At 33.0% G+C, this 24869-nt stretch overlaps 7 protein-coding genes across 11 annotated transcripts in view; 5 read left to right on the top strand and 2 right to left on the bottom strand.

The window, feature by feature from the left end:
- Positions 1–13: 13 nt before the first annotated feature.
- Positions 14–1804, top strand: LOC135140525 (zinc finger X-chromosomal protein-like). The gene is made up of 2 exons (XM_064071113.1): positions 14–195; positions 243–1804. The coding sequence occupies exon 2, from the start codon at positions 252–254 to the stop codon at positions 1668–1670; it is 1419 nt and encodes a 472-aa protein (XP_063927183.1). The 5' UTR covers positions 14–195; positions 243–251; the 3' UTR covers positions 1671–1804.
- Positions 1805–2866: 1062 nt separating this feature from the next.
- Positions 2867–5092, top strand: LOC135140411 (zinc finger Y-chromosomal protein-like). The gene is made up of 2 exons (XM_064070940.1): positions 2867–3052; positions 3100–5092. Exon 2 carries the CDS (start codon positions 3109–3111, stop codon positions 4618–4620), a length of 1512 nt encoding a protein of 503 aa, XP_063927010.1. The 5' UTR covers positions 2867–3052; positions 3100–3108; the 3' UTR covers positions 4621–5092.
- A 616-nt stretch (positions 5093–5708) lies between these two features.
- LOC135140736 (zinc finger Y-chromosomal protein 1-like) lies at positions 5709–11925 on the top strand. Of its 4 annotated transcripts, none has more exons than XM_064071409.1 (3): positions 5709–5844; positions 10011–10158; positions 10207–11925. In XM_064071409.1, the coding sequence occupies exon 3, from the start codon at positions 10216–10218 to the stop codon at positions 11704–11706; it is 1491 nt and encodes a 496-aa protein (XP_063927479.1). In that variant the 5' UTR covers positions 5709–5844; positions 10011–10158; positions 10207–10215; the 3' UTR covers positions 11707–11925. The 4 variants fall into 4 exon arrangements, with proteins under 4 accessions (XP_063927479.1, XP_063927475.1, XP_063927477.1 ...); XM_064071405.1 differs by having other exon boundaries at positions 5709–5975; positions 9850–10158; XM_064071407.1 differs by having other exon boundaries at positions 5818–5844; positions 10035–10158.
- Positions 11926–15405: 3480 nt separating this feature from the next.
- Positions 15406–17713, bottom strand: LOC135140729 (zinc finger protein 91-like). The gene is made up of 2 exons (XM_064071388.1): positions 17478–17713; positions 15406–17430 (listed from the first exon to the last, which is right to left on the bottom strand). The coding sequence occupies exon 2, from the start codon at positions 17419–17421 to the stop codon at positions 15448–15450; it is 1974 nt and encodes a 657-aa protein (XP_063927458.1). The 5' UTR covers positions 17422–17430; positions 17478–17713; the 3' UTR covers positions 15406–15447.
- Positions 17714–18201: 488 nt separating this feature from the next.
- The window catches only part of LOC135140744 (RE1-silencing transcription factor-like), a 163667-nt gene continuing 156999 nt past the window's right edge, over positions 18202–24869 (bottom strand). For both annotated transcript variants that reach the window (XM_064071418.1, XM_064071417.1), the window contains one exon: positions 18202–19341. In XM_064071418.1, coding sequence (XP_063927488.1) covers positions 18331–19332 — 1002 coding nt within the window. In that variant the 5' untranslated portion in view covers positions 19333–19341 and the 3' untranslated portion in view covers positions 18202–18330. The remainder of the gene's footprint in view (positions 19342–24869) is intronic.
- On the top strand, positions 19567–20944 carry LOC135140742 (zinc finger Y-chromosomal protein-like). The gene is made up of 2 exons (XM_064071416.1): positions 19567–19777; positions 19824–20944. The coding sequence occupies exon 2, from the start codon at positions 19833–19835 to the stop codon at positions 20853–20855; it is 1023 nt and encodes a 340-aa protein (XP_063927486.1). The 5' UTR covers positions 19567–19777; positions 19824–19832; the 3' UTR covers positions 20856–20944.
- On the top strand, positions 21045–22405 carry LOC135140471 (zinc finger Y-chromosomal protein-like). Its single transcript, XM_064071030.1, has 2 exons — positions 21045–21259; positions 21307–22405. Exons 1-2 carry the CDS (start codon positions 21241–21243, stop codon positions 22311–22313), a joined length of 1026 nt encoding a protein of 341 aa, XP_063927100.1. The 5' UTR covers positions 21045–21240; the 3' UTR covers positions 22314–22405.

Here is a 24869-nt window from a genome sequence, read left to right as displayed (position 1 = left end):
AACCTAACTTTTTATGCAATTTGTTGTTTGTGTGTTATTTGAACAAAGTTTTGTAACTATTTTTGACGGCAGTACATTTCTGCAGCGACTTTTGGTTGCAACTTATTTAATTTTTCCAAAAATCGAAATTATTTTTGACCCGAAAAAGTGAGGTTAAAACTGTGGTGTTTATCGAATAGTCTAGAGACGATTTAGGTAAACAAAATTGCATACACTTCCCCAGTGTAATAAGGCGGTTTTAGCTTATCAAAATGTCAACTTTGGAGTATTCCGAATCTCTTCGAGTTCGGGGAAGATCTTCATGGAAAAACGTCCACAACTGTAAACAATGCCCCTATTTTACAACGTCACTTTTCTTAATGGTGAACCACGTGCGACGACATCGTTCACCCGTGGAAAAATTCACATGCTACAATTCCAAAATCGAAGTCTATTACTGCAAAGATTGCGATTTTCAAACCGAACTAATGATTCTGTTCAAACAACACATTGATAAAAATCACGGACTTAAGAAAGAATCAAGTTGGGATTTTGTTGTTGAAAACTACGTTTGCGAAAAATGCGACTTCCAAACAAATTTCATGTTAAAGTGGCTTCAGCATTCTTCAGCATGTACAGGAAAGGAAGAGGACATATATGACAGTGAGTGTCCATTTAAAACTAAGCATAAAAACCTTTTAACGAGGCACGTTATTGTAAACCATCTAGAGAAAGCAAAAATCAAGTGGTACAAATGCAAACATTGTCCATATAAAAGTAAAATTAAAGCAAGTTTAAAAATCCACGTGAGTAATATACATTTAAAAGATGGCAAATTGTACACATGTGATAAGTGTCCATTTAAAACCCGATGGCAACAGAGTTTTAAACTACATACAAATTTGTTACACGCGACAGAAGAAAACATCAAATTGTACGAATGCAGGGAGTGTCCACACAAAACTAGGTATAAAGATAATTTAAGGACACACGTACTTGCACGACATCAAAACGAAAGAAAAGTTAAATGGTACGCTTGTGACAGTTGTCCATTTAGAAGTAAATGGAAGGCAAATTTAAGAAATCACGTAAAAGCTAAACATTCGGATGAAAATAAACGCTACGAATGCGAAAAATGTCCCTACAAAACTAGATTGAGTCGAACTTTAAAGAGACATATAACTGATATTCATTCAGAAAATCCAGAATGGTATGAATGTGCCAAGTGCTCATATAAAAGTAAAACAAAGCGCTCTTTAAAACAGCACGTAAAAGCCCATTTGCAGGTCAAACCGTATCAGTGCAAATATTGTCCGTATGTGTCGATACACAACGGTGATTTAAAGCGTCATATGGATTGCCGCCACATAAATCAAATCCATTCAGACGATGAAAGAGCTAAGTGGTACAAATGTGGAAAGTGTCCTTTTCAAACTAGGGGGAAATGCCATCTCAAACGACACATTAACAAAGTACATGAAGAAGACGTCAAGTGGTACGAATGTAAAGAATGTCCATATAAAACTAAACACCGGTGGACTTTGAAACGTCATGTAATTGGTATACATTTGAAGGAAGAACAAGTCACGTGGTACGAGTGCGAATATTGTCCATATAAGACGAAATTCAACAATTATTTAAAGTCTCATATAAAAAGACGCCATTTGAACGATACAAAAGCTAAATGGTAGAAATGTAAAAATCGATCCACTTTCTACAAACACAAAAGGGAAGGACACGTGTAGAGTTTTATTTTAATTGTAGTCTTAAAATATTTGTATCACAACTGTTTGTATTTTGCTTTCATTAAAATTTAAAAGACAGACTGATTGATTTTTGTGAAAGTTATATTTTTCGAAGTTTCTATACCGCTAAATTTTTTGAGAATTTTCAGACGACTTTTCTTTCTCTGAAAATGTGAAAAGTGTTCATACAAAACTAGATATAAGTGTTATTTTAAAAAGCATACAATTCCCGACATTTGAACACAAACAAAAATAAATGCCATGTATGTGGAAAATGTCGCTGCATAAGTAAACTTATTTCAGTATTAAACAACCACAGAAATGTTCATCATCCAGAAAAATCAAAACGCAGTTGTAAACACATAAATAAACGACAAATAGAATTTAATTTACTTTAAGTTTGGTGTAGTATTAAGCTGATTGTGTATAAGTACGGCTCTCGCTTTGATTCTAGCTTTAAAATATTTGTAATACACGTTTCATTTTTCTGACGATGTTTTTTTTGAAAAAACTGAATTGTGGTTCAAAATAAAGAGAATAAAAAGCCGTCTAAATGTTTGCAGTTGAAAGTAGTAGATAAGGAATTTGTATCTCCACGTTTGGTAGTTTATACACAAAAACAAAAATATTATTCTGATTTTAGTTTATTGATTCAACAAATTTGGTTGGTTATGCAACTGATAATACACATAATATGTACATTTCGCGACTTATTTTTACAATGTAATGTAGACAAAACGCATCGATTTATTAAATGTTAATTCAATGCATTACTACAATAATAATAGTAATACTAGTAGCTATCATCGATTTGTTGGGAGAAAATAAACCAGACTTTTTGACAGTCCTCAATTATTTGGTTGAATTTCGTTTCATGATTCCCAATAAGACAAATCGAAAGCTCCTAATTTTTTATAATCATTAATAAATATTATATAATAAAAAAATCATGATAATTTATTAATTGTTTTATTTGTCTAATAAACGACTTACACGTCCCGATAAATTAAAACTCAAATCGTACTTACTCCGTTTTCGGGAATTTTTGGAAAAATATCCACTTTTATTTATTTATTCAATATCTATGGGAATGGTAGTTCTCGAATTCACGAAACGTTGACGTTGAGCACCCTAACCTAACTTTTTACATAATTTGTTGTTTGTGTGTTATTTGAATAAAGTTTTGTAACTATTTTTACCGGTAGTACATTTCTGCAGCGACTTTTGGTTGCAACTTATTTAATTTTTCCAAAAATCGAAATTATTTTTGACGCGAAAATGTGAGGTTAAAACTGTGGTGTTTATCTAATAGTCTAGAGACGATTTAGGTAAACAAAATTGCATACACTTCCCCAGTGTAATAAGGCGGTTTTAGCTTATCAAAATGTCAACTTTGGAGTATTCTGAATCTCTTCGAGTTCGGGGAAGATCTTCATGGAAAAACGTCCACAACTGTAAACAATGCCCCTATTTTACAACGTCACTTTTCTTAATGGTGAACCACGTGCGACGACATCGTTCACCCGTGGAAAAATTCACATGCTACAATTCCAAAATCGAAGTCTATTACTGCAAAGATTGCGATTTTCAAACTGAACTAATGATTCTGTTCAAACAACACATTGATAAAAATCACGGACTTAAGAAAGAATCAAGTTGGGATTTTGTTGTCGAAAACTTCGTTTGCGAAAAATGCGACTTCCAAACAAATTTCGTGTTAAAGTGGCTTCAGCATTCTTCAGCGTGTACAGGAAAGGAAGAGGACATATATGACAGTGAATGGCACCAGTGTAATGAGTGTCCATTTAAAACTAAGCATAAAAATCCTTTAACGAGGCACGTTATTGTAAACCATCTAGAGAAAGCAAAAATCAAGCGGTACAAATGCAAACACTGTCCGTATAAAAGTAAAAATAAAGCAAGTTTAAAAATCCACGTGAGTAATATACATTTAAAAGATGGCAAATGCTACACATGTGATAAGTGTCCATTTAAAACCCGATGGGAACGGAGTTTTAAACTACATACAAATTTGTTGCACGCGACAGAAGAAAACATCAAATTGTACGAATGCAGTGAGTGTCCACACAGAACTAGGTATAAAGATAATTTAAGGAAACACGTACTTGCACTACATCAAGACGAAAAAAAAGTTAAATGGTACGCTTGTGACAGTTGTCCATTTAGAAGTAAACGCCAGGCAAACTTAAGAAATCATGTAGAAGCTAAACATTCGGATGAAAATAAACGCTACGAATGCGACAAATGTCCCTACAAGACTAGATTGAGTCGAAATTTAAAGAGACATATAATTCTTATTCATTCAGAAAATCCAGAATGGTATGAATGTGCCAAGTGCTCATATAAAAGTAAAACAAAGCACTCTTTAAAACTGCACGTACAGGCCCATTTGCAGGTCAAACCGTATCAGTGCAAATATTGTCCGTATGCGTCGATACACAACGGTGATTTAAAGCGTCATATGGATTGCCGCCACATAAATCAGATCCATTCAGACGATGAAAGTGCCAAGTGGTACAAATGTGGAAAGTGTCCTTTTCAAACTAGAGGAAAATATGATCTCAAACGACACATTAACAAAGTACATGAAGAAGACGTCGAGTGGTACGAATGTAAAGAGTGTCCATATAAAACTAAAAACCGGTGGACTTTGAAACGTCATGTAATTTGTAGACATTTGAAGGAAGAACAAGTCACGTGGTACGAGTGCGAATATTGTCCATATAAGACTAAATTCAACAATTCTTTAAAGTCTCATATAAAAAGACGCCATTTGAACGATACAAAAGCTAAATGGTACAAATGCAAACATTGTCCTTACAAATGTAAAAATCGATCCACTTTCTACAAACACAAAAGGGAAGGACACGTGTAAAGTTTTATTTTAATTGTAGTCTTAAAATATTTGTATCACAACTGTTTGTATTTTGCTTTCATTAAAATTTAAAAGACAGACTGATTGATTTGTTTGAAAGTTATATTTTTCGAAGTTTCTATACCGCTCAATTTTTTGAGAATTTTTAGACGACTTTTCTCTGAAAATGTGAAAAGTGTCCATACAAAACTAGATATAAGTGGTATTTTAAAAAGCATACAATTCCCGACATTTGAACACAAACAAAAATAAATGCCATGTATGTGGAAAATGTCGCTGCAGAAGTAAACTTATTTCAGTATTCAGTATTAAACAATCACAGAAATGTTCATCATCCAGAAAAATCAAAACGCAGTTGTAAACACATAAATAAACGACAAATAGAATTTAATTTAGTTTAAGTTTGGTGTAGTATTAAGCTGATTGTGTATAAGTACGGCTCTCGCTTTGATTCTAGCTTTAAAGTATTTGTAATACAGGTTTCATTTTTCTAACGATCTTTTCTTTGAAAAAACTGAATTGTGGTTCAAAATAAAGAGAATAAAAAGCCGTCTGAATGTTTGCAGTTGAAAGTAGTAGATAAGGAATTTGTGTCTCCACGTTTGGTGGTTTATACACAAAAACAAAAATATTATTCTGATTTTAATTTATTGGTTCATAAATTCAAAAATTTGGTTGGTTATGCAACTAGTAATACACATAATATGTACATTTCGCGACTTATTTTTACAATGTAATGTAGACAGAGCGCATCGATTTATTAAATGTTAATTCAATGCATTACTACAATAATAATAGTAATACTAGTAGCTATCATCGATTTGTTGGGAGAGAATAAACCAGACTTTTTGACAGTCCTCAATTATTTGGTTGAATTTCATTTCATGATTGCCAATAAGACAAATCGAAAGCTCCTAATTTTTTATAATCATTAATAAATATTATATAATAAAAAAATCATGATAATTTATTAATTTTTTTATTTGTCTAATATACGACTTACACGTCCCGATAAATTAAAACTCAAATCGTACTTACTCCGTTTTCGAGCATTTTTGGAAAAATATCAACTTTTATTTATTTATTCAATATCTTTGGGAATGGTAGTTCTCGAATTCACGAAATGTTGACGTTGAGTACACTAACCTAACTTTTTGTGTAATTTGTTGTTTGTGTGTTATTTGAACAAAGTTTTGTAACTATTTGTGCCGGTAGCGACTTTTGGTTGGAACTTATTTAAATGTTTTGAGCCTATGGGCGGATCATTTTTGCCTGCCCTCACCGAAGAAGGCGGTCCAAATCCTTCAAGGGCAGAATTTGTAGGTAAGCTCAAACTACAACGAAATTTACATTTGGTAAGAAGTATTTATGGCTCACACCAGTTCTCTCGAATTTGTCGGAGAAGATTTAGCAGGTAGTTGTTCCCACGAAATAATGGTCACTTTCGTTCCTGAGTAACGATGGTCCGGACAGGAATTATTTTGCTTTCTAACATCTTTCGACCAATTGTTCCGTATAAAAAATTTCATCACTTTTTCCAATTAAATACTCTTAAATGTTCATAATAAATAAATAAATAAATAAAAAAAAACGATATTGTCGTGTCCCCTCTAAAAAATTTATGACGTCACCTCAAAATTTTGCAGAATAAATCCTATCTTAAATGTATAAAATATGATTTATCACTGCATTAATATTTTTTAGATTTGGTTATACAGGGTGTCTCAAAAAAGTTAATGACTGGGTCAATTTATTTTATTGAAGAAATCAAGAATAGGAAAACTGAATACTTTGAATAAATATTGTAGATGTTTTGAAGTTTTTGTAAGCATGGTAACTTTTTCGAAAATTTGATTTATATGCGCAAAATCAAAAATCGGAAAAAATGAAATTCACAAATGCAAAAAACAGAAAATCGAAAAATACGAATCGTAAAAATCAAAAAAATAAAATGGCTAATTAAAAAATCGAAAATTCAATGAATCAAATACCTAGGTCGATCGAAAAGTGGAAATTCACAAACCTCAAAAATTGAAAAATCGAAAATTGAAAAACGGGAAAACCAAAAAATCGAAAAGTAATATTGAAAATTAAAAAAATCAAAAACAAAAATAAAAAAATCGGAAATTAAAATAATCAATATATATGAAGTAGAGAAAATTGCAAAGCCTAAAAACTGAAACGAACAGAAAAATCGAAAAAGCAAAAAATTGGAAAAACAAAAATTCGAAAAATCTAAAATCGAAAAAGTGGAAAATCGAAAATCTGAATAAAGAAACTTGGAAATTCTGAAAATTGGAAAATCGAAAACCAAAAAATCGGGAAGTAACAAAATTGAAGTCAAACAGTTGAGAATAGAAAAATTGAAAAACCGAAAATTATAAAAATCGACAATGGACAAATTGAAAATCGCAAAATTCGACTACTCGAATTTTCTAAAAATCGAAAAATCATAAAACTGAAAAATCCAAAATTCTAATGATCGAAAGTCTGAAAACTGAAAATCGAAAATTCTGAAAAGCGGAAAATAGAATATCGAAAAATTTAAAAGAAAGAAAATTGAAGTCTAAAAACCGAAGAATGGAAAAATTAAAAATCAAAAATTCGAAAAATCGAAACCGAAAAATTCAAAGATTTAAACAGAAAATCGAAAAATCAAAAATCTGGAAATTGAAACTCGAAAATTTGGAAAATCGAAAAGTAAAAAAATTGAAGTCTAAAAGCTGAAAAATGGAAAACTGAACAATCGAAAATTCGAAACTTTGCAAGATTGAAAAACCGAGAATTGAAATATCAAAAAACCGAAAAATGGAAAAATCAAAAATACAAAAATAGGAAAACCGAAAATTCGAAAATTCATAATATTGAAAACTCTAAAAGTCGACAATTCAAAAATCAAAAAATTGGAAATTAAAATAATCGAAAAATCGAAAAGTAAACAAATTGCAAAGCCTAAAAACTGACGAACAGAAAAATCGAAAAATCGTAAAATCAAAAAGTGGAAAATCGAAAACTGGAAATTGAAAAATCGAAAAATCGAAAATCGGAATATCGAGAATCGACAAATTAAAAAACCGAAAAATCGAAAAATTAAAAAAAAACAAAATTCAAAAATCGAATAATCCAAAACTAAAATAATAGAAAAGTGGAAAAGTAAAAATTGCAAGTCTCAAAACTGACGAACAGAAAAATCGAAAAATCAAAAAAAATCGAAAAATATCTAAAAATGGAAAATCGGAAAATGGAAAAACCGAAAAATCGAAAATCGAAAACTCGAAAAATCGAAAATGCGATGAAACAAATACTCGAAAAAGCGAAAAGTAAAAAAATTGCAAGGCCTAAAAATTGAAAAATCAAAAAATCGGAAAAATGAAAATCGAAAAAACGACGATCGAAAAAAAATAAAAAAATCGAAAAGTGGAAAATCGGAAAGTAACAAAATTGAAATCTAAAAGCTGAAGAAGGGAAAATTCTAAAAAGCAACAATCGAAAAAAGCAAAATTAAAAATTGAAAATTTGAAAAATGGAAAATCGAAAACTCGAATATCGAGAGAAAAATCGTAAAAATGATAATCGAAAAATCGAAATGCTCAAAAATCGAAAATTCGATTAATCAATATTCTAAAAATCGAAAAAACGGACACAAATCCACAAATCTGAAAAATCGAAAATCGAAATATGAAAAATTAAACAACCGAAAAACTGAAAAATTCCAAATCGAAAAATGGAAAAACCGAAAATTCAAAAATCAAACTATCGGAAAGTAAAATAATCGAAAAATGGAAAAATAAAACAAATTGCAGAACCATAAAAACTGAAACAAACAGAAAAATCTAAAAACCACAAAAGCGGAAAAACGAAAATCGAAAAATCGCAAATCGAAAAATCGTAAAATCAGAAAATGGAAAATCGAATAATCGAAAGTTGAAAAATCGAAGGTCGAAAAATAAAACAACCGAAAAATGGAAAATTTAATGATTGATGGAAAATCGAAAAATCGAGAATAGAAGAATTAAAAAACCGGAAAATTGAAAAATCGAGAATTCAAAATTCAAAAAAATCGGAAAGTAAAATATAATCGAAAAATGCAAAAAAATTGCAAAGTCTAAAAGCCGACGAACAGAAAAATCCAAAAATCTAAAAATGGAAAGACGAAAAATCGAAAATTGAAAGAATGCAAATCAAAAAATCGAAACATCGAAAAATCAAAAAAACGAAAAATTAAAAAATCGAAAAACGAAAAAACTGAAAACTCGAAAATTCAAAATTCCGCAAACTTGAAAAATCAGAAAATTGGAAAGTAATAAAATCGAAAAGTTGATAGAAAAATGGAAACTGAAAAATCTAATTCGATGAAACTGTTGGTTGAAAAAACGAAAAATTGAAAATCGAAGTGACCTTTTTTTGAGACAGGCTGTATAAGCAAATCAAAAAAATATTACTGCAATGACAAATCACAGGTATAGACTCATCATATCAAATTTTACGATGACGTCATGCATTTTTTGGCGAAGATAAGCAAATACATTTTGATCGTGGCTTTGAAAGTATTCTTCGACTTTCGTTCCACTTCAAAATTTACTCTTTGTACATTTCAGTGGTCACAACGAGTTCACTAACTACGCTGAAGTATGCAAAGATTAAATTTGTCACCGAAAAGATGTCGGAAGTAATAAATTATCCTATCGGTCGAAGAACGTTCGGTCCGGTGTTACACCACGACCCAAGAGAGACCGCAGTAAAGGATAACAAATGGAACGGATAAAATAAAGCGTCAAATATGATTGATAAACTTTAAACCAAAATTATGAAGTTTATAAACTGAACATTTTTTTTGCTTTTTGAAATGTAATACACTTCAAAAAATGTCCGTGACTTACTTTAATGTGAATTTTATAACTATGGTCGGCACAATTAGACCTAATATTAGTGTGATTTTGAGCATATTCTCGATGTTATTAGAGCAGGACAGGTTTTTTTTTCTAACTAATTGACAAGATTTCTATGTATTCAGTTTTGCAATCCTTGATTTCTTCAATAAAATAAATTGACTCAGTCATTATTTCATTTTGAGTCACCCTGTTTGTATAAACAAATCCAAAAAATATTAATGGAATGGTAAATCAAAAAGTATAGACTCATCATATTCTGAACATTTTAGATAGGGTATTTATAAAATTAAAACTAATTCAGGGTAAGAATTTGGTCAACACGTAAATTTCGTTGTAGTTTGAGCCTACCTACAAATTCTGCCCTTGGACGATTTGGACCGCCTCCTTCGGTGACGACAGGCAAAAATGATCCGCCCATAGGCTCAAAACATTTGCGTGTGATTGTACACTAACCTAACTTTTTGTGTAATTTGTTGTTTGTGTGTTATTTGAACAAAGTTTTGTAACTATTTGTGCCGGTAGCGACTTTTGGTTGGAACTTATCTAAATTTTCCAAAAATCGAAATTATTTTTGACGAGAAAATGTGAGGTTAAAACTGCGGTGTTTATCGAATAGTCTAGAGCACGGTTGCAGGAGACGATTTAGGTAAACAAAAATTGCATTTACTTCCCCAGTGTAATAAGGCGGTTTTAGCTTATCAAAATGTCAACTTTGGAGTATTCCGAATCTCTTCGAGTTCGGGGAAGATCTTCATGGAAAAACGTCCACAACTGTAAACAATGCCCCTATTTTACGACGTCACTTTTCTTAATGGTGAACCACGTGCGACGACATCGTTCATCCGTGGAAAAATTCACATGTTCCAATTCCAAAATCGAAGTATTTTACTGCAAAGATTGCGATTTTAAAACCGAACTAACGATTCTGTTCAAACAACACATTGATAAACATCACGGAATTAAGAAAGAATCCGACGACGATTCATCAAGTCGGGACTTTATTGTCAAAAACTACGTTTGCGAAAAATGCCACTTCCAAACAAATCTCGTGTTAAAGTGGCTTCAGCATTCTTCAGCGTGTACAGGAAAGGAAGAGGACATATATGAAAGTGAATGGCACCGGGGCAATGAGTGTCCATTTAAAACTAAGCGTAAAAATTGTTTAAACAGGCACACTATTGTAAAACATCTAGATAAAGAAAAAATCAAGTGGTACAAATGCAAACACTGTCCATATAAAAGTAAAAATAAAGCAGGTTTAAAAATCCACGTGACTAGTAAGTGTCCATTTAAATCCCGATGGGAACGGAGTTTTAAACTACATACAAATTTGTTACACGTGAAAGAAGAGAACATCAAATTGTATGAATGCAGTGAGTGCCCACACAAAACTAAGTATAAAGATAATTTAAGGACACACGTAATTGCACGACATCAAAACGAAAACAAAATTAAATGGTACGCTTGTGACAGTTGTACATTTAGAAGTAAACGCCAGTCCAATTTAAAAAATCATGTAGAAGCTAGACATTCGGACGAAACTAAACGCTACGAATGCGACAAATGTCCCTACAAAACTAGAATGAGTCGAAATTTAAAGAGACACACAATTCATATTCATTCAGAAAATTCAGAATGGTACGAATGTGCCAAGTGCTCATATAAAACTAAAACAAAATACTGTTTAAAACTGCACGTACAGGTCCATTTGGACGTCAAACCGTATCAGTGCAAATATTGTCCATATGCGTCGATACACAACGTTGATTTAAAGCGTCATATGGATTACCGCCACATAAATCAGATCCATTCAGACGATGAAAGTGCTGAGTGGTACAAGTGCGGAAAGTGTCCTTTTCAAACTAGGGGGAAATATGATCTCAAACGACACATTAACAAAGTGCATGAAGAAGACGTCGAGTGGTACGAATGTAAAGAGTGTCCATATAAAACTAAAAACCGGTGGACTTTGAAACGTCACGTAATTTCTAGACATTTGGAGGAAGAACAAGTCACGTGGTACGAGTGCCGATATTGTTCGTATAAGACGAAATTCAATTATTGTTTAAAGTCTCATGTAAATGGAAGCCATTTGGATGATGCAGAAGCTAAGTGGTACAAATGCGAACGTTGTTCTTACAAATGTAAAAATCGATCTACTTTTTACAAACACAAAAGGAAAGGGCACGTGTAGAGTTTTATTTTAATTGTAGTCTTAAAATATTTGTATCACCGCTGTTTGTATTTTGCTTTCATTAAAATTTTAAACAAAGACCGAGTGATTTGTTTGAAAGTTACATTTTTCGAGATTTCTATACCGCTGAATTTTTTGACAATTTCTAAACGATTTTTGCAAAAACGAGAATTTCCACCATGTATACAAATTTCAAAATATAACTAAATAAATTTCCGGTAGATTTAATCCAACCATTTTTCCCGAATCGTCCATTAAAATGTCGCAATTAATATTTGCCCCCCCTTGGCTCACGGCGAATAAAAAAATCTTCACAATTGAGATAGGGTGGGTGGGCGGGGCAACATTTTACTTTTTTTTTCAAAACGTCAAGATTCATGATTTAAAAAATTGAGATTTCCATATTTAGGACTCATCATTTCAGAATCCACATCGTTCAACGTAGGATTCATATTTTGAAGATTTTTTTATTATAAATTCCGAGGATCCATAACTTGAGAATTTTGGTATTTTAGGTTTCAGGAGTGACCACTTTGGTATTTCAGGATTATGTATTTCAGGTTTCCAAATTAATTAAAAACCCCGGAATTTAAAACTTGAATTTTGAAATTTAAATTCCTGTATCCTAAAATGCTGAAAAATAAAATTTTGAACACTGAAAGTTTGAATTTTAATCATAAACATGAAAATTCACAATTTGGAAATTCTTGATTAATCTGTGAAGTTTGAGATCTCAAATTTCGAAACATGAAATCTTGAATCTTAAAATTTTGAATCCGGAACTTTCGAAAATTTGAGTACTTGAAATTTTCAGGCCCGAAGCTATAAATCCCTAAAGATTATGAAATCCTGATTTATAAAAGACATTTCGGATTTCGTAATTTTAGGATTAGGATTTCAGGATTCAAGGTTTCATAATTATGGGTCTCTGGATTGAGGATTTCATCATTCCAAATTAGCAGATCCTCTTGAAGATTTTGCTATTCTGGTTTTCAGGATTCAGGATTTTAGGACTTCAGAAAAACTTGAAGTAAACTCGAGAAGGTTTAAGCTTCTATAAAAAAATACAGTTGGGGCCTCCGAGAAGGTTTAATCTTCTGAAAAAAAAGACAGTCGAGGCCCCCGAGAAAGTTTAATCTTCTGAAAAAAAAAGACAGTTGGAGCTCCCGAGAAGATTTAAGTTTCTATAAAAAAATACAGTTGGAGCCCCGAGAAGGTTTAATCTTCTGAAAAAAAAGACAGTTGGAGCCCCCGAGAAGGTTTAATCTTCTGAAAAAAAAAGAAAGTTGGAGCCCCCGAAAAGGTTTAAGTTTCTATAAAAAAATACAGTTGGAGCCCCGAGAAGGTTTAATCTTCTGAAAAAAAAAGACAGTTGGAGCCCCCGAGAAGGTTTAAGTTTCTATAAAAAAAATACAGTTGAGGCCCCGAGAAGGTTTAGTCTTCTGAAAAAAAAAGACAGTCGATGCCCCCGAGAAGGTTTAATCTTCTGAAAAAAAAAGACAGTTGGAGCCCCCGGGAAGGTTTAAGTTTCTATAAAAAAATACAGTTGGAGCCCCGAGAAGGTTTAATCTTCTGCAAACAAAGACAGTTGGAGCCCCCGGGAAGGTTTAAGTTTCTATAAAAAAATACAGTTGGAGCCCCGAGAAGGTTTAATCTTCTGAAAAAAAAGACAGTCGAGGCCCCCGAGAAGGTTTAATCTTCTGAAAAAAAAGACAGTTGGAGCCTCCGAGAAGGTTTAAGCTTCTAAAAAAAAAGACAGTCTAGGCCCCCGAGAAGGTTTAATCTTCTGAAAAAAAAAAGACAGTTGGAGCCCCCGGGAAGGTTTAAGTTTCTATAAAAAAATACAATTGGAGCCCCGAGAAGGTTTAATCTTCTGAAAAAAAAGACAGTCGAGGCCCCGAGAAGGTTTAATCTTCTGAAAAAAAAGACAGTCGAGGCCCCGAGAAGGTTTAATCTTCTGAAAAAAAAATACAGTTGGAGCCCCCGAGAAGGTTTAATCTTCTGAAAAAAAATACAGTTGGAGCCCCCGAGAAGGTTTAATCTTATGAAAAAAAAGACAGTCGAGGCCTCCGAGAAGGTTTAATTTTCTCAAAAAAAAATACAGTTGGAGCTCCGAGAAGGTTTAATCTTCTGAAAAAAAAAGACAGTTGGAGCCCCGAGAAGGTTTAATCTTCTGAAAAAAAAAGACAGTTGGAGCCCCCGAGAAGGTTTTCTGAAAAAAAAATAGTCGAGGCCCCCGAGAAGGTTTAATCTTCTGAAAAGAAAGACAGTCGAGGCCCCGAGAAAGTTTAATCTTCTGAAAAAAAAAGACAGTAGAGGCCCCCGAGAAGGTTTAATCTTCGGAAATAAAAAATATAGTTGGGGCCCCGGAGAAGGTTTAATCTTCTGAAAAAAAAAACAGTCGAGGCCCCTGAGAAGGTTTAATCTTCTGAAAAAAAAGACAGTTGGAGCCCTCGACAAGGTTTAATCTTCTGAAAAAAAAGACAGTAGAGGCCCCCGAGAAGGTTTAATCTTCCGAAATAAAAAATATAGTTGGGGCCCCGGAGAAGGTTTAATCTTCTGAAAAAAAAAACAGTCGAGGCCCCTGAGAAGGTTTAATCTTCTGAAAAAAAAGACAGTTGGAGCCCTCGACAAGGTTTAATCTTCTGAAAAAAAAGACAGTAGAGGCCCCCGAGAAGGTTTAATCTTCCGAAATAAAAAATAGGTGAAACCTTCTGTAAAAAAGCAACGACTGCCCATTCAAAACCAAGAATAAAATATATTTAAACAAGCACGTAAAAGTAAAATATCCAACCAAAGAAAAAATTAAGTGGTTTGAGTGTAAAAATTGCTCATTCAAAACTAGATGGGGGTCGAGTTTAAACAAGCACGTAATTTGTAGACATTTGGGCGACAAAGACGTCAAGTGGCACGAATGTGAAAAATGTCCCTACAGAATCAAATTTATATCAAGTTAAAAAACACACATATTTTAATCATTCAGAAAAACCAGAATGGTATAAATGTGAGAAGTGTTCGTTTAAAAGTAAAACAAAATACAATTTAATACAGCATCTTAACACTTTAACGCGTTATAGATCAGGTGCGTGCAGACGGTGAAGATGTTAAGTGGCACAAGTAAGAAATATGTTCTCTCAAAACTAGAAAAAAAAAAATGGTTTGAAAAATCACATAAGTGACTTACACTTGAAGAAAAATGACATCAGAGGGCACTAATGCGATAAGTGTTCATTTAAAGCTCAACAATCGTATTACTTGGAATGTCACATATTGTACAAAGGCGATCCTGTTCTTACAAAACTAAAATTAAATCACGACATAAATATGATATAGTATAAAGAACAAGTCGTTTTAAATTTTCAAGTAAATTAGAATTAAATAAGATGACATAACCTCAATGCAGCGTATGCAACACACAATACACGTGTTCCATGATCGTGTCAGATTCCCATATCGTTCTAACTAGAATTCTTTCCAAACCAATTATTACAAACTTGCACACTGCCTAGGGATTCTGGAAAGATGCTAAGACTTCTCGAAGAAATATAGCCAAAAATAACTTCTCGAGGTTGAAATGTACAAAGAATCTTTTTGTAAACTGATTTCCAATTTTTTTGGGCAATATATTTAGCAATGTGATAAATAAAACATTCATTCAGTTTTCTTCAAAATTTTACTGAAAACAAATAGTTACAACCAGTGCTAACACAAATATTTTAAGACTACAATTAAAACAAAAATCTACACGTGCCCTTTCCTTTTGTGTTTGTAGAAAGTAGATCGATTTTTACATTTGTACAAACAACGTTCGCATTTATACCATTTAGCTTCCGCATCATCCAAATGGCTTCCATTTACATGAGACTTTAAACAATTGCTGAATTTCGTCTTATACGAACAATATCTGCACTCGTACCACGTGACTTGTTCTTCCTCCAAATGTCTAGAAATTACGTGACGTTTCAAAGTCCACCGGTTTTTAGTTTTGTATGGACACTCCTTACATTCGTACCACTCGACGTCTTCTTCATGCACTTTGTTAATGTGTCGTTTGAGATCGTATTTCCCCCTAGTTTGAAAAGGACACTTTCCGCACTTGTACCACTCAGCACTTTCATCGTCTGAGTGGATCTGATTTATGTGGCGACAATCCATATGGCGCTTTAAATCACCGTTGTGTATCGACGCATACGGACAATATTTGCACTGATACGGTTTGACGTCCAAATGGGCCTGTACGTGCAGTTTTAAAGAGTGTTTTGTTTTGGTTTTATACGAGCACTTGGCACATTCGTACCATTCTGGATTGTCTGAATGAATAAGAATTGTGTGTCTTTTTAAATTTCGACTCAGTCTAGTTTTGTAGGGACATTTGTCGCATTCGTAGCGTTTAGTTTCATCCGAATGTCTAGCTTCTACATGATTTTTTAAATTGGACTGGCGTTTAGTTCTAAATGGACAACTGCCACAAGCGTACCATTTAATTCTTTTAGGGTCTTGATGTTGTGCAACTATGTGTTTCCGTAAATTATATTTATACCTAGTTTTGTGTGGACACTCGTTGCATTCGTACAATTTAATATTTTCTTCTTTCACGTGTGAGAAATTTATGTGGGCTTTAAAACTTTGTTTCAGTCTGGTTTTAAATGGACATTTGTCACACGTATACCATTTAGCATCTTTTAAATGTAGACTAGTCACGTGGATTCTTAAACCTACTTTATATTTACTTTTATACGGACACAGTTTGCATTCGTACCACTCAATTTTTGCTTTATCTAAATGTTTTACAATAACGTGTCTCTTTAAACAATTTTTATACTTGGTTTTGAATTGACACTGATTGCATTCGTACCATTTAGTGTCGTCTTTGTTCAAGTGTAAACACTCTATGTGTACTTTCAAGTTATTTTTTGTCCTTGTTTTAAACGGACAATTTTCACACTTGTACCACTCACCAACTTGGCTAGATGGCGTAAATACATGGATTTTATTTACGTGGCTTAATAAAGCTTGTTTATATCTAGTTTTATGTGGACATTGTTTGCATTCATACCACTTAATTTTATCCCCATTTGGGTGTTTCACAGTTACGTGCACTTTTAAATTTTGTTTATACCGAGTTTTGAATGAACAGTCAGTGCACAGGTACCATTCACCCTCTTGTTCATCTAAATGGATCCGACTCATGTGGATTTTTAAACTTCGGTGATATCTACTTTGAAAAGGACACTTGTCACAAGCATACCGCTTTTTCAAATGACTGTGTGCTATATGACGTTTTAAATTGGTTTCGAGTTTGGCTTTATAGGGACATTCCACACAGTAATACCAACTTTTTTCCTTTCCTGTACACGCTGAAGAATGCTGAAGCCACTTTAACACCAGATTTGTTTCAAAGTTGCATTTTTCGCAAACGTAGTTCTCGACAACAAAATCCCGACTTGATTCTTTCTTAATTCCGTGATGTTTATCAATGTGTTGTTTGAACAGAATCGTTAGTTCGGTTTTAAAGTCGCAATCTTTGCAATAATATAGTTCGATTTTGGCTTCACAGCATGTGAATTTTTCCACGGTTGAACTGTGTCGTTTCACGTGGTGCACCATAGAGAAAAGTGACGTTGTAAAATAGGGGCATTGTTTACAGTTGTGGACGTTTTTCCATGAAGATCTTCCCCGAACTCGAACAGAGTCAGAAAACTCCAAAATTGACATTTCGATAATCTAAAACCGGCTTATTACACTGGGGAAGCATATGCAATTTTGTTTACCTAAATCGTCTCTAGACTATTCGATAAACACCACAGTTTTAACCTCACATTTTCGCGTCAAAAATAATTTCGATTTTTGGAAAAATTAAATAAGTTGCAACCAAAAGTCGCTGCAGAAATGTACTACCGGCAAAAATAGTTACAAAACTTTGTTCAAATAACACACAAACAACAAATTATGTAAAAAGTTAGGTTAGGGTGCTCAACGTCAACATTTCGTGAATTCGAGAACTACCATTCCCATAGATATTGAATAAATAAATAAAAGTGGATATTTTTCCAAAAATTCCCGAAAACGGAGTAAGTACGATTTGAGTTTTAATTTATCGGGACGTGTAAGTCGTTTATTAGACAAATAAAACAATTAATAAATTATCATGATTTTTTTATTATATAATGTTTATTAATGATTATAAAAAATTAGGAGCTTTCGATTTGTCTTATTGGCAATCATGAAACGAAATTCAACCAAATAATTGAGGACTGTCAAAAAGTCTGGTTTATTCTCTCCCAACAAATCGATAATAGCTACTAGTATTACTATTATTATTGTAGTAATGCATTGAATTAACATTTAATAAATCGATGCGCTCTGTCTACATTACACTGCAAAAAAAAGTCGCGAAATGTACATATTGCATGTATCACCAGTTGCATAACCAACCAAACTTTTTGAAATTACAAATAACTAAACTTAAATCAGAAAAATCAAACGCATTACACAACTACTTTAAAGCTACAATTAAAGCAACAGACGTACTTATACACAATCAGCTTAAAACTACACCTAACTTAAACTAAATTAAAATCTATTTGTCGTTTATTTATGTGTTTACAAAACTATTACTTCATTTTAGTTTCGTAAGGACAGTGATCGCATTTGTACCATTGGCTTGCATTGCCTTAAATGTTGTCCATTTATATGTGCATCTAAACTATATTTGATTTTCGTCTTAAATGGACAATATTCGCACTTGAACCAGTTGATTTTGTCTTCATCTAAATGTCTACAAAGCACGTGACGTTTTAAATCCGTCCGTCTTTTAGTTTTATATTGACACTCTTTACAATAGTACCAGATGACGTTTTCTTGGTCTAAGTGTGAGTTGTTTACGGATTTTTTTAAATCAGATCTTGTTCTAGTTTTGTGCCATTCACCATCTGGATAGATCTGATTTAAATGACTCTTTGAACGACAACTGCGTTTAGATTTTTCTGGATGATGAACATTACTGTGGTTGGAAATTATATGCTTTTTTAAATTCCACTTGTACCTAGACTTGTATGGACACTCTTCACATAAATGCCATTCGCCATTTTGTTCATCTAAATGCGTCCCATTTATGTGTCTTTTTAAATCCGATGGATATCTAGTTTTATATGGACACTTATGGCATGCAAACTCCTTGATCAAATGGCTATTTTTCCTACTGTATGTGACATTTTCTTTCGGAGAACTCACACTTTGCAGATTTTCTTTTTTTCCTGCACAATCTAAACCATGTTGACGCCATTTCAACAACAAACTTGTTTCGAAATCGCACTTTTCGCAAACGTAGTTTTGCACACTGAAGTCCTCACTGGATAAATCGTCTTTAAAGCTGTGGTTTTTATTAATGTGTTGTTTGAACAGAATCGTCAGTTCCGTTTGAAAATCACAGTCTTTGCAGTAAAATGTTTCGATGTTGGCGTTTTCACAAGTCGGTTTTTCTGGAGTGGAACGGTGTCGTCGCACGTGGTTTACCATAAGGAAAAGCGATGTTGTAAAATAGGGGCACAGGTTACAATCGTGGACGTTTCTCCACGAAGATCTTCCCCAAGCTCGAAAAGATTCAGAAAACTCCAAAATGGACATTCTGGTTACCTAAAACCGCTTTATTACACTACAGAAAGTAAATTAATTTTGCTTACCTAAATCTGCAAGGAGCACTGCTGAAACTGGCAAAGAAAGTCTGCGATAATTGGTTTGGAAAGAAACCTAACCTAACACTTTCACGTATATAATGTTCGTGGTAGTCTGATAGTGCGCGACTGTTGACGAAAATAAACACTTGTCAAGTTTGAAACCATTTTAAACTTCATCAACCAGTGTTGACGTATGTTGGTAACAAACAAATATCCCCAACACTTGTCAACAGGTATGCAACATGTGGTGCAGTGAATGTTATCAGAATCACAGTATATCTGAATAGATAATAATAAGTTTGTATTATTTCATCCGCAAATTGTGATTTCTTCACAAAAACGAAACGACGTTGTTGACGTAAAAATGTTAGGTTAAGTTTCCGACATTTATTCAGGTAAACAAAGTTGCATTTGCTTCTCTAGGGTAATAGGTAGTTTTAGTCAACCAAAATGTCTTCATGGAAAAACCACGTGAGACGACACAGTTCATCGTTGGAAAAATTCACGTGCCACAACGCCAAAATTGAACCCTATTTCTGCAAAAACTGCGACTTTGAAACCGGACTAACGATTCTATTTAGACAACACGTTAGCAAACATCACGACCCTAAAAGACAATCTAGAGCCGATTCATCAAGTTGGGATTTTGTTATCGAAGACTACGTTTGCGAAAAATGCGATTTTAAAACAAATCTGTCGTTAAAGATGCTTCAGCATACTTTGACGTGCACTGGAATGAAAGAAAATCGCAGTAGTGTGAGTGTTCCGGAAAAGAATGTCACATACTACTCCACTTTCGACCAAACTGACGGAAAACGTTGGTTTGTTTGTACGGAATGTTCCTACAAAGCTAGAAAGGAAAGTATTTTAAAATCTCACATAGGTAAACACGATTCCAAGCAACGCTATGCATGTGACCAGTGTCCGTTTAAAACTAACTGGAAAATATCTTTAAGCAATCACATAAAACGCAACCACTTAGATGAACAAGATGTTGAATGGTACAAATGTGACAAGTGTCCTTTTAAAAATATAGTAAAAGAAGAGTTAACTAAGCACATAAAACACTTACACTTGAAAGAAGAAGAAGGTAATTGGTACCAATGCAATGAATGTCAATTCAGAACTAGGTACAAAAGGCGTTTAAAAAGTCACGCAATTTTGAAACATGTAGATGATGAAAAAATAAAGTGGTACGAATGCAAATATTGTCCACATAAAACTAGACATAAATATGCCTTAAATATCCACTTGAATTGTAAGCATGTGGATGAATATGGTGGCGAATGGTACCAGTGTACTGAGTGTCCGTATAAAACTAGGAATAACTACAGTTTGAAGCGACACACGTCTGCGAAACATTCAGACAAAGATAAAACGAAATGGTACGAATGTAGAAGTTGCCCATACAAAGCTAGACAGATCTGGCATTTACAAAAACATGTGATGTCTCGACATTTGAACGAAAAATAAGTTAAGTGTGTAAGATTTCGTCTAGTTTAAGTTGGTGTAGTATTAAGCTGATTGTATATAAATATAAATTTATTATTTTCCATATTAAACACTGTTTTTATGGACCACTTTCAACCTCGAGAACTTCGTGTGCACTTTTGTTAAGTGGCAATCTATATTTTTTAATTTCATGGAGAGGTCTGTCATGAATGTCAATAGTTATTTATGGAACGAATTGGTTAATAAAATCTATTAAAAAAATACCGAAATTATTAACTAATGTGTTTGTTACAATATTTTTTTGATAATGGAATTTTTATGTGGAAACTAGCCAACATGAAAGTAATTTTTGACGTAAAAAAGTTAGGTTAAATCAACATTCATACACGTCCAAGTTTTGTTTTAAATGCTTCAAGCAGATTCAAGTAAATAAAGTTGCATTTGCTTCTCTAGTGTAATAAGGCGGTTTTAGGCAACCGAAATGTCACTATTGGAGTATTCCGAAGCTCTCACAAAATGGTCCACAGTTCACCATTGGAAAAATTCACGTGCCACGACGCCAAAATTGAGCCCTATTACTGCAAAGACTGCGATTTTGAAACGGAACTAACGATTCTGTTCAAACAACACATTAATAAATATCACGGGCTTAAAAGCGAGTCTAGTCAGGATTTTGTTATCGAAGACTACGTCTGCGAAAAATGCGTTTTCAAAACAAATCTCTTGTTGAAGATGCTTCAGCACACTTTGACGTGCACAGGAATGAAAGATGGTGTAAATGCTCTAAAATGCTATTCTACTTTCAACCAAATTGACGGAAAACTGTGGTATTGTTGTACGGAATGTTGCTACAAAGCTAGAAAGAAAAGTATTTTGAAATCTCATATAGGAAAACACGATTTGAAGCAACGGTATGCGTGTGACAAGTGTCCATTTAAAAGTAACTGGAAGGGATCTTTGAGAATCCACGTGAAACGAATCCACTTGGATGAACACGACGTTGAATGGCACAAATGTGACAAGTGTCGTTTTAAAACTATAATAAAAGATGAGTTAACTAAGCACATAAACCACTTACACTTGAAAGAAGAGGAAGGTAAATGGTATGAATGCAATAAGTGTGAATTGAAAACTAGGTATAAAAGTCATTTAAAGACGCACGCAATTTTAAAACATGTAGATGAAGAAAAAATTAAGTGGTATGAATGCAAGTATTGTCCACATAAAACTAGATATAAACATGCCTTAAGAATCCACTTAAATAGTATGCATGTAGATGAATATGGGGGCGAATGGTACCAGTGCAATGAGTGTCAATTCAAAACTAGGAATAAATACAGTTTGAAGCAGCACACATCTGCGAAACATTCAGACAAAGATAAAACTAAATGGTACGAATGTAGGAATTGCCCATACAAAGCTAGGCAGAGGTGGCATTTACAAAAACACGTAATTTCTCGACATTTGAACGAAAAATGAGTCAAGTGTCACAAATTTATTTTATGTTAGTCATTTTTTAATGATCAAATTCTATAGAAAATAAAAAGTACAAAATTAAATTATGCAACCAAGTATACACTTTTCTTTATTCCATTTCTGTCCCAGTCCCCGATTTCATAGTATGGTAAAAATTGACCGATATTATATTCAAAAGAAAACCGTAAATATTTTGATCTGAGATTAGGGAAGAAAATTCTTAAAATCGTACATACATTTTAACTAGAAACAAGAAATTTTATTTAAAAATAAATACAGGTTTAAAAGTGGTTAACCGATATTTCTCTACAAAAATGTACCATCCTAAACACGTTTGAAAGATATTGTTATGAAAAAGATGAACATATTGTATGAAAAAAAAAACGTATTGAGATTGGGTGGGTGGGCTGCACCTATATTTTTTCCTTTTTTTTTTTTTTTTTCTTAATATGCACAGTCATCTTTTCACAACAAGAAACTTAGAACATGGTTGAAATGGTACATTTTTGCAAGGAAATATGAATTTTGCAATTATGGTGCGGAACCTAATTGTAAAATCGATATTTCCTTACATAAATTTTCCCTTTTAAACATGTTTTAAGTTTCATGTTCTGAAGAGAAGTCTACACATATTAAAATTAAAAAGCAAAATGTCAGCCCGCCCACCCACCCTATCTCAAGTGTGATGATTTTTTTTATTGGCCGTGAACCAAGGGGGTGGAGTTTAACTGCAAAATACTTATTTCTTTTCAAGAAATTAAAAACATGTTGTTGAGTGTCGTCTTGTTCAAAGAGTTCCATGTATATTAAGAAAAAAAGGCAAAATATACTCTCATTTGCGATGATATTTTTATTCTGAGAAACTTAAAACACGTTTAACATGGTAAATTTTTGTAGGGAAGTATGGATTTTAAAATTAGGCTCCGCCCCTAGGTCTGCCAACGAATGAAAACCTCATTACTGTTTAGATCGGGGCAGGAATGGATGGGGCTTAATTTTTGGTTTTAATTTTTTTTATAGTATTCTTCGAACAACAAGAATGCATATTTATAATTTCTCGTATAGAAATAAAGATTTTGCAGTTAAGCTCTGCCCTTTTGTCTCACGACGAATAAAAAAAATCATCGCAATTGAGATAGGGTGGGTGGGCGGGGCTATATTATGCCTGTTTTTTTCTTAACATGCGTAGACTTATCTCGACAACAAGAAATTTGAAACATGTCTAAAATGGTAAATATTTATTTGTAGTAAATCCACCACTTTTCTTCTACAACCTCTTTAACTGCGGCAAAAGTTGAACATCAAAGTTACTAGTTATTTATTCGCTGTGCGCCAAGGGGGAGGAGCTTAAATGCACAATACTTATTTCTTTATAAGAAGTTAAAAAATGTTTTTGAGTATGGTGTTGTTTAAAGAATACTAGGTGTATTAAGAAAAAAAGGCAAAATATAAACCCCGCCCACCCACCCCATCTCGATTGTGATGATTTATTTTTATTCTATCAATTTTTCAAGGCAGATTATCATCAACAAATATCATTTTTCGCGTATTTTATGGAATAACTCAAAGCTTCCAATATTCTACAATCGATACTTAAAAAGTTATTCAATAAAATACACGAAAAATCATATTTGTTGATGACAATTTACCTTGAAAAATTGATAGAATAAAAATAAATCATCACAATCGAGATGGGCTGGGTGGGCGGGGTTTATATTTTCCCTTTCGTTCTTAATATACCTAGTATTCTTTAAACAACACCATACTAAAAAACATGCAGTTATGCTCCGCCCCTTGGCTCACGACGAATAAAAAAAATCATCACAATCGGGATAGGATGGGTGGGCGGGGCTGCATTTTGTTTTGCTTTTTCTTAATATGTGTAGACTTATTTCGACCACAAGAAACTTAAAACATGTCTAAAATTGTAAATTTTGTAGTAATCAACTTAAATCCTCCGCTTTTCTTCTACAATCCCTTTAAATACGGCAAAAGTTGAACATCAAAATTACTATCAACGGCAACTTGGCAACGAAGTTTATAAATGACAATTTTCAGCTCTAAAAGCAATGTCAGCGAATTTTTCATTTGTTGTCAGAGTGGAAGGAGGAGCTTAATTTCAAAATCTATATTTATCAATAAAAAATGTACCATTTTAAACATGTTTTAAATATTTTGTTATGAAATGAAGATCGTATATTAAGAAAACAAAATTACTCAAATTTTTATAAATACAAAATTTGTATAAGCATATTTGTATTTTGTGACTATTTTTTAACTAATAAAATTTTAAAGAAATAAACAACTAAATGTTTCAGGGATATTTGTTATTTTACCAACATACAATAATAAGTTTTAATCTTTATTTCCATCGGAAAATTACAACATGCAGTATAAATTTAAAAGTTATTCAAAATTCAGATTTGTTGATGACAATCTACCTTAAAAAATTGATAGAATAAAAATAAATCATCACAATCGAGATGGGGTGGGTGGGCGGGGTTTATATTTTCCCTTTCTTTGTTAATATACCTAGTATTCTTTAAACAACACCATACT

This window comes from Zophobas morio, unplaced genomic scaffold (genome assembly GCF_036711695.1).
Source record: "Zophobas morio isolate AGI-343-1 ecotype UQ-CSIRO unplaced genomic scaffold, CSIRO_AGI_Zmor_V1 ptg000040l, whole genome shotgun sequence".
Taxonomy (NCBI): Eukaryota; Metazoa; Arthropoda; class Insecta; order Coleoptera; family Tenebrionidae; genus Zophobas; species Zophobas morio.
Note: the sequence above shows the minus strand (reverse complement) of the source record. Positions and strands in the feature narration are given on the sequence as shown.

What these genes read in the sequence shown, in the direction of transcription:
- LOC135140525 (XM_064071113.1), top strand. Translation starts at nt 252, where the DNA reads ATGTCAACTTTGGAGTATTCCGAATCTCTTCGAGTTCGGGGAAGATCT.
- LOC135140411 (XM_064070940.1), top strand. Translation starts at nt 3,109, where the DNA reads ATGTCAACTTTGGAGTATTCTGAATCTCTTCGAGTTCGGGGAAGATCT.
- LOC135140736 (XM_064071409.1), top strand. Translation starts at nt 10,216, where the DNA reads ATGTCAACTTTGGAGTATTCCGAATCTCTTCGAGTTCGGGGAAGATCT.
- LOC135140729 (XM_064071388.1), bottom strand. Translation starts at nt 17,421, where the DNA reads ATGTCAATTTTGGAGTTTTCTGACTCTGTTCGAGTTCGGGGAAGATCT.
- LOC135140742 (XM_064071416.1), top strand. Translation starts at nt 19,833, where the DNA reads ATGTCTTCATGGAAAAACCACGTGAGACGACACAGTTCATCGTTGGAA.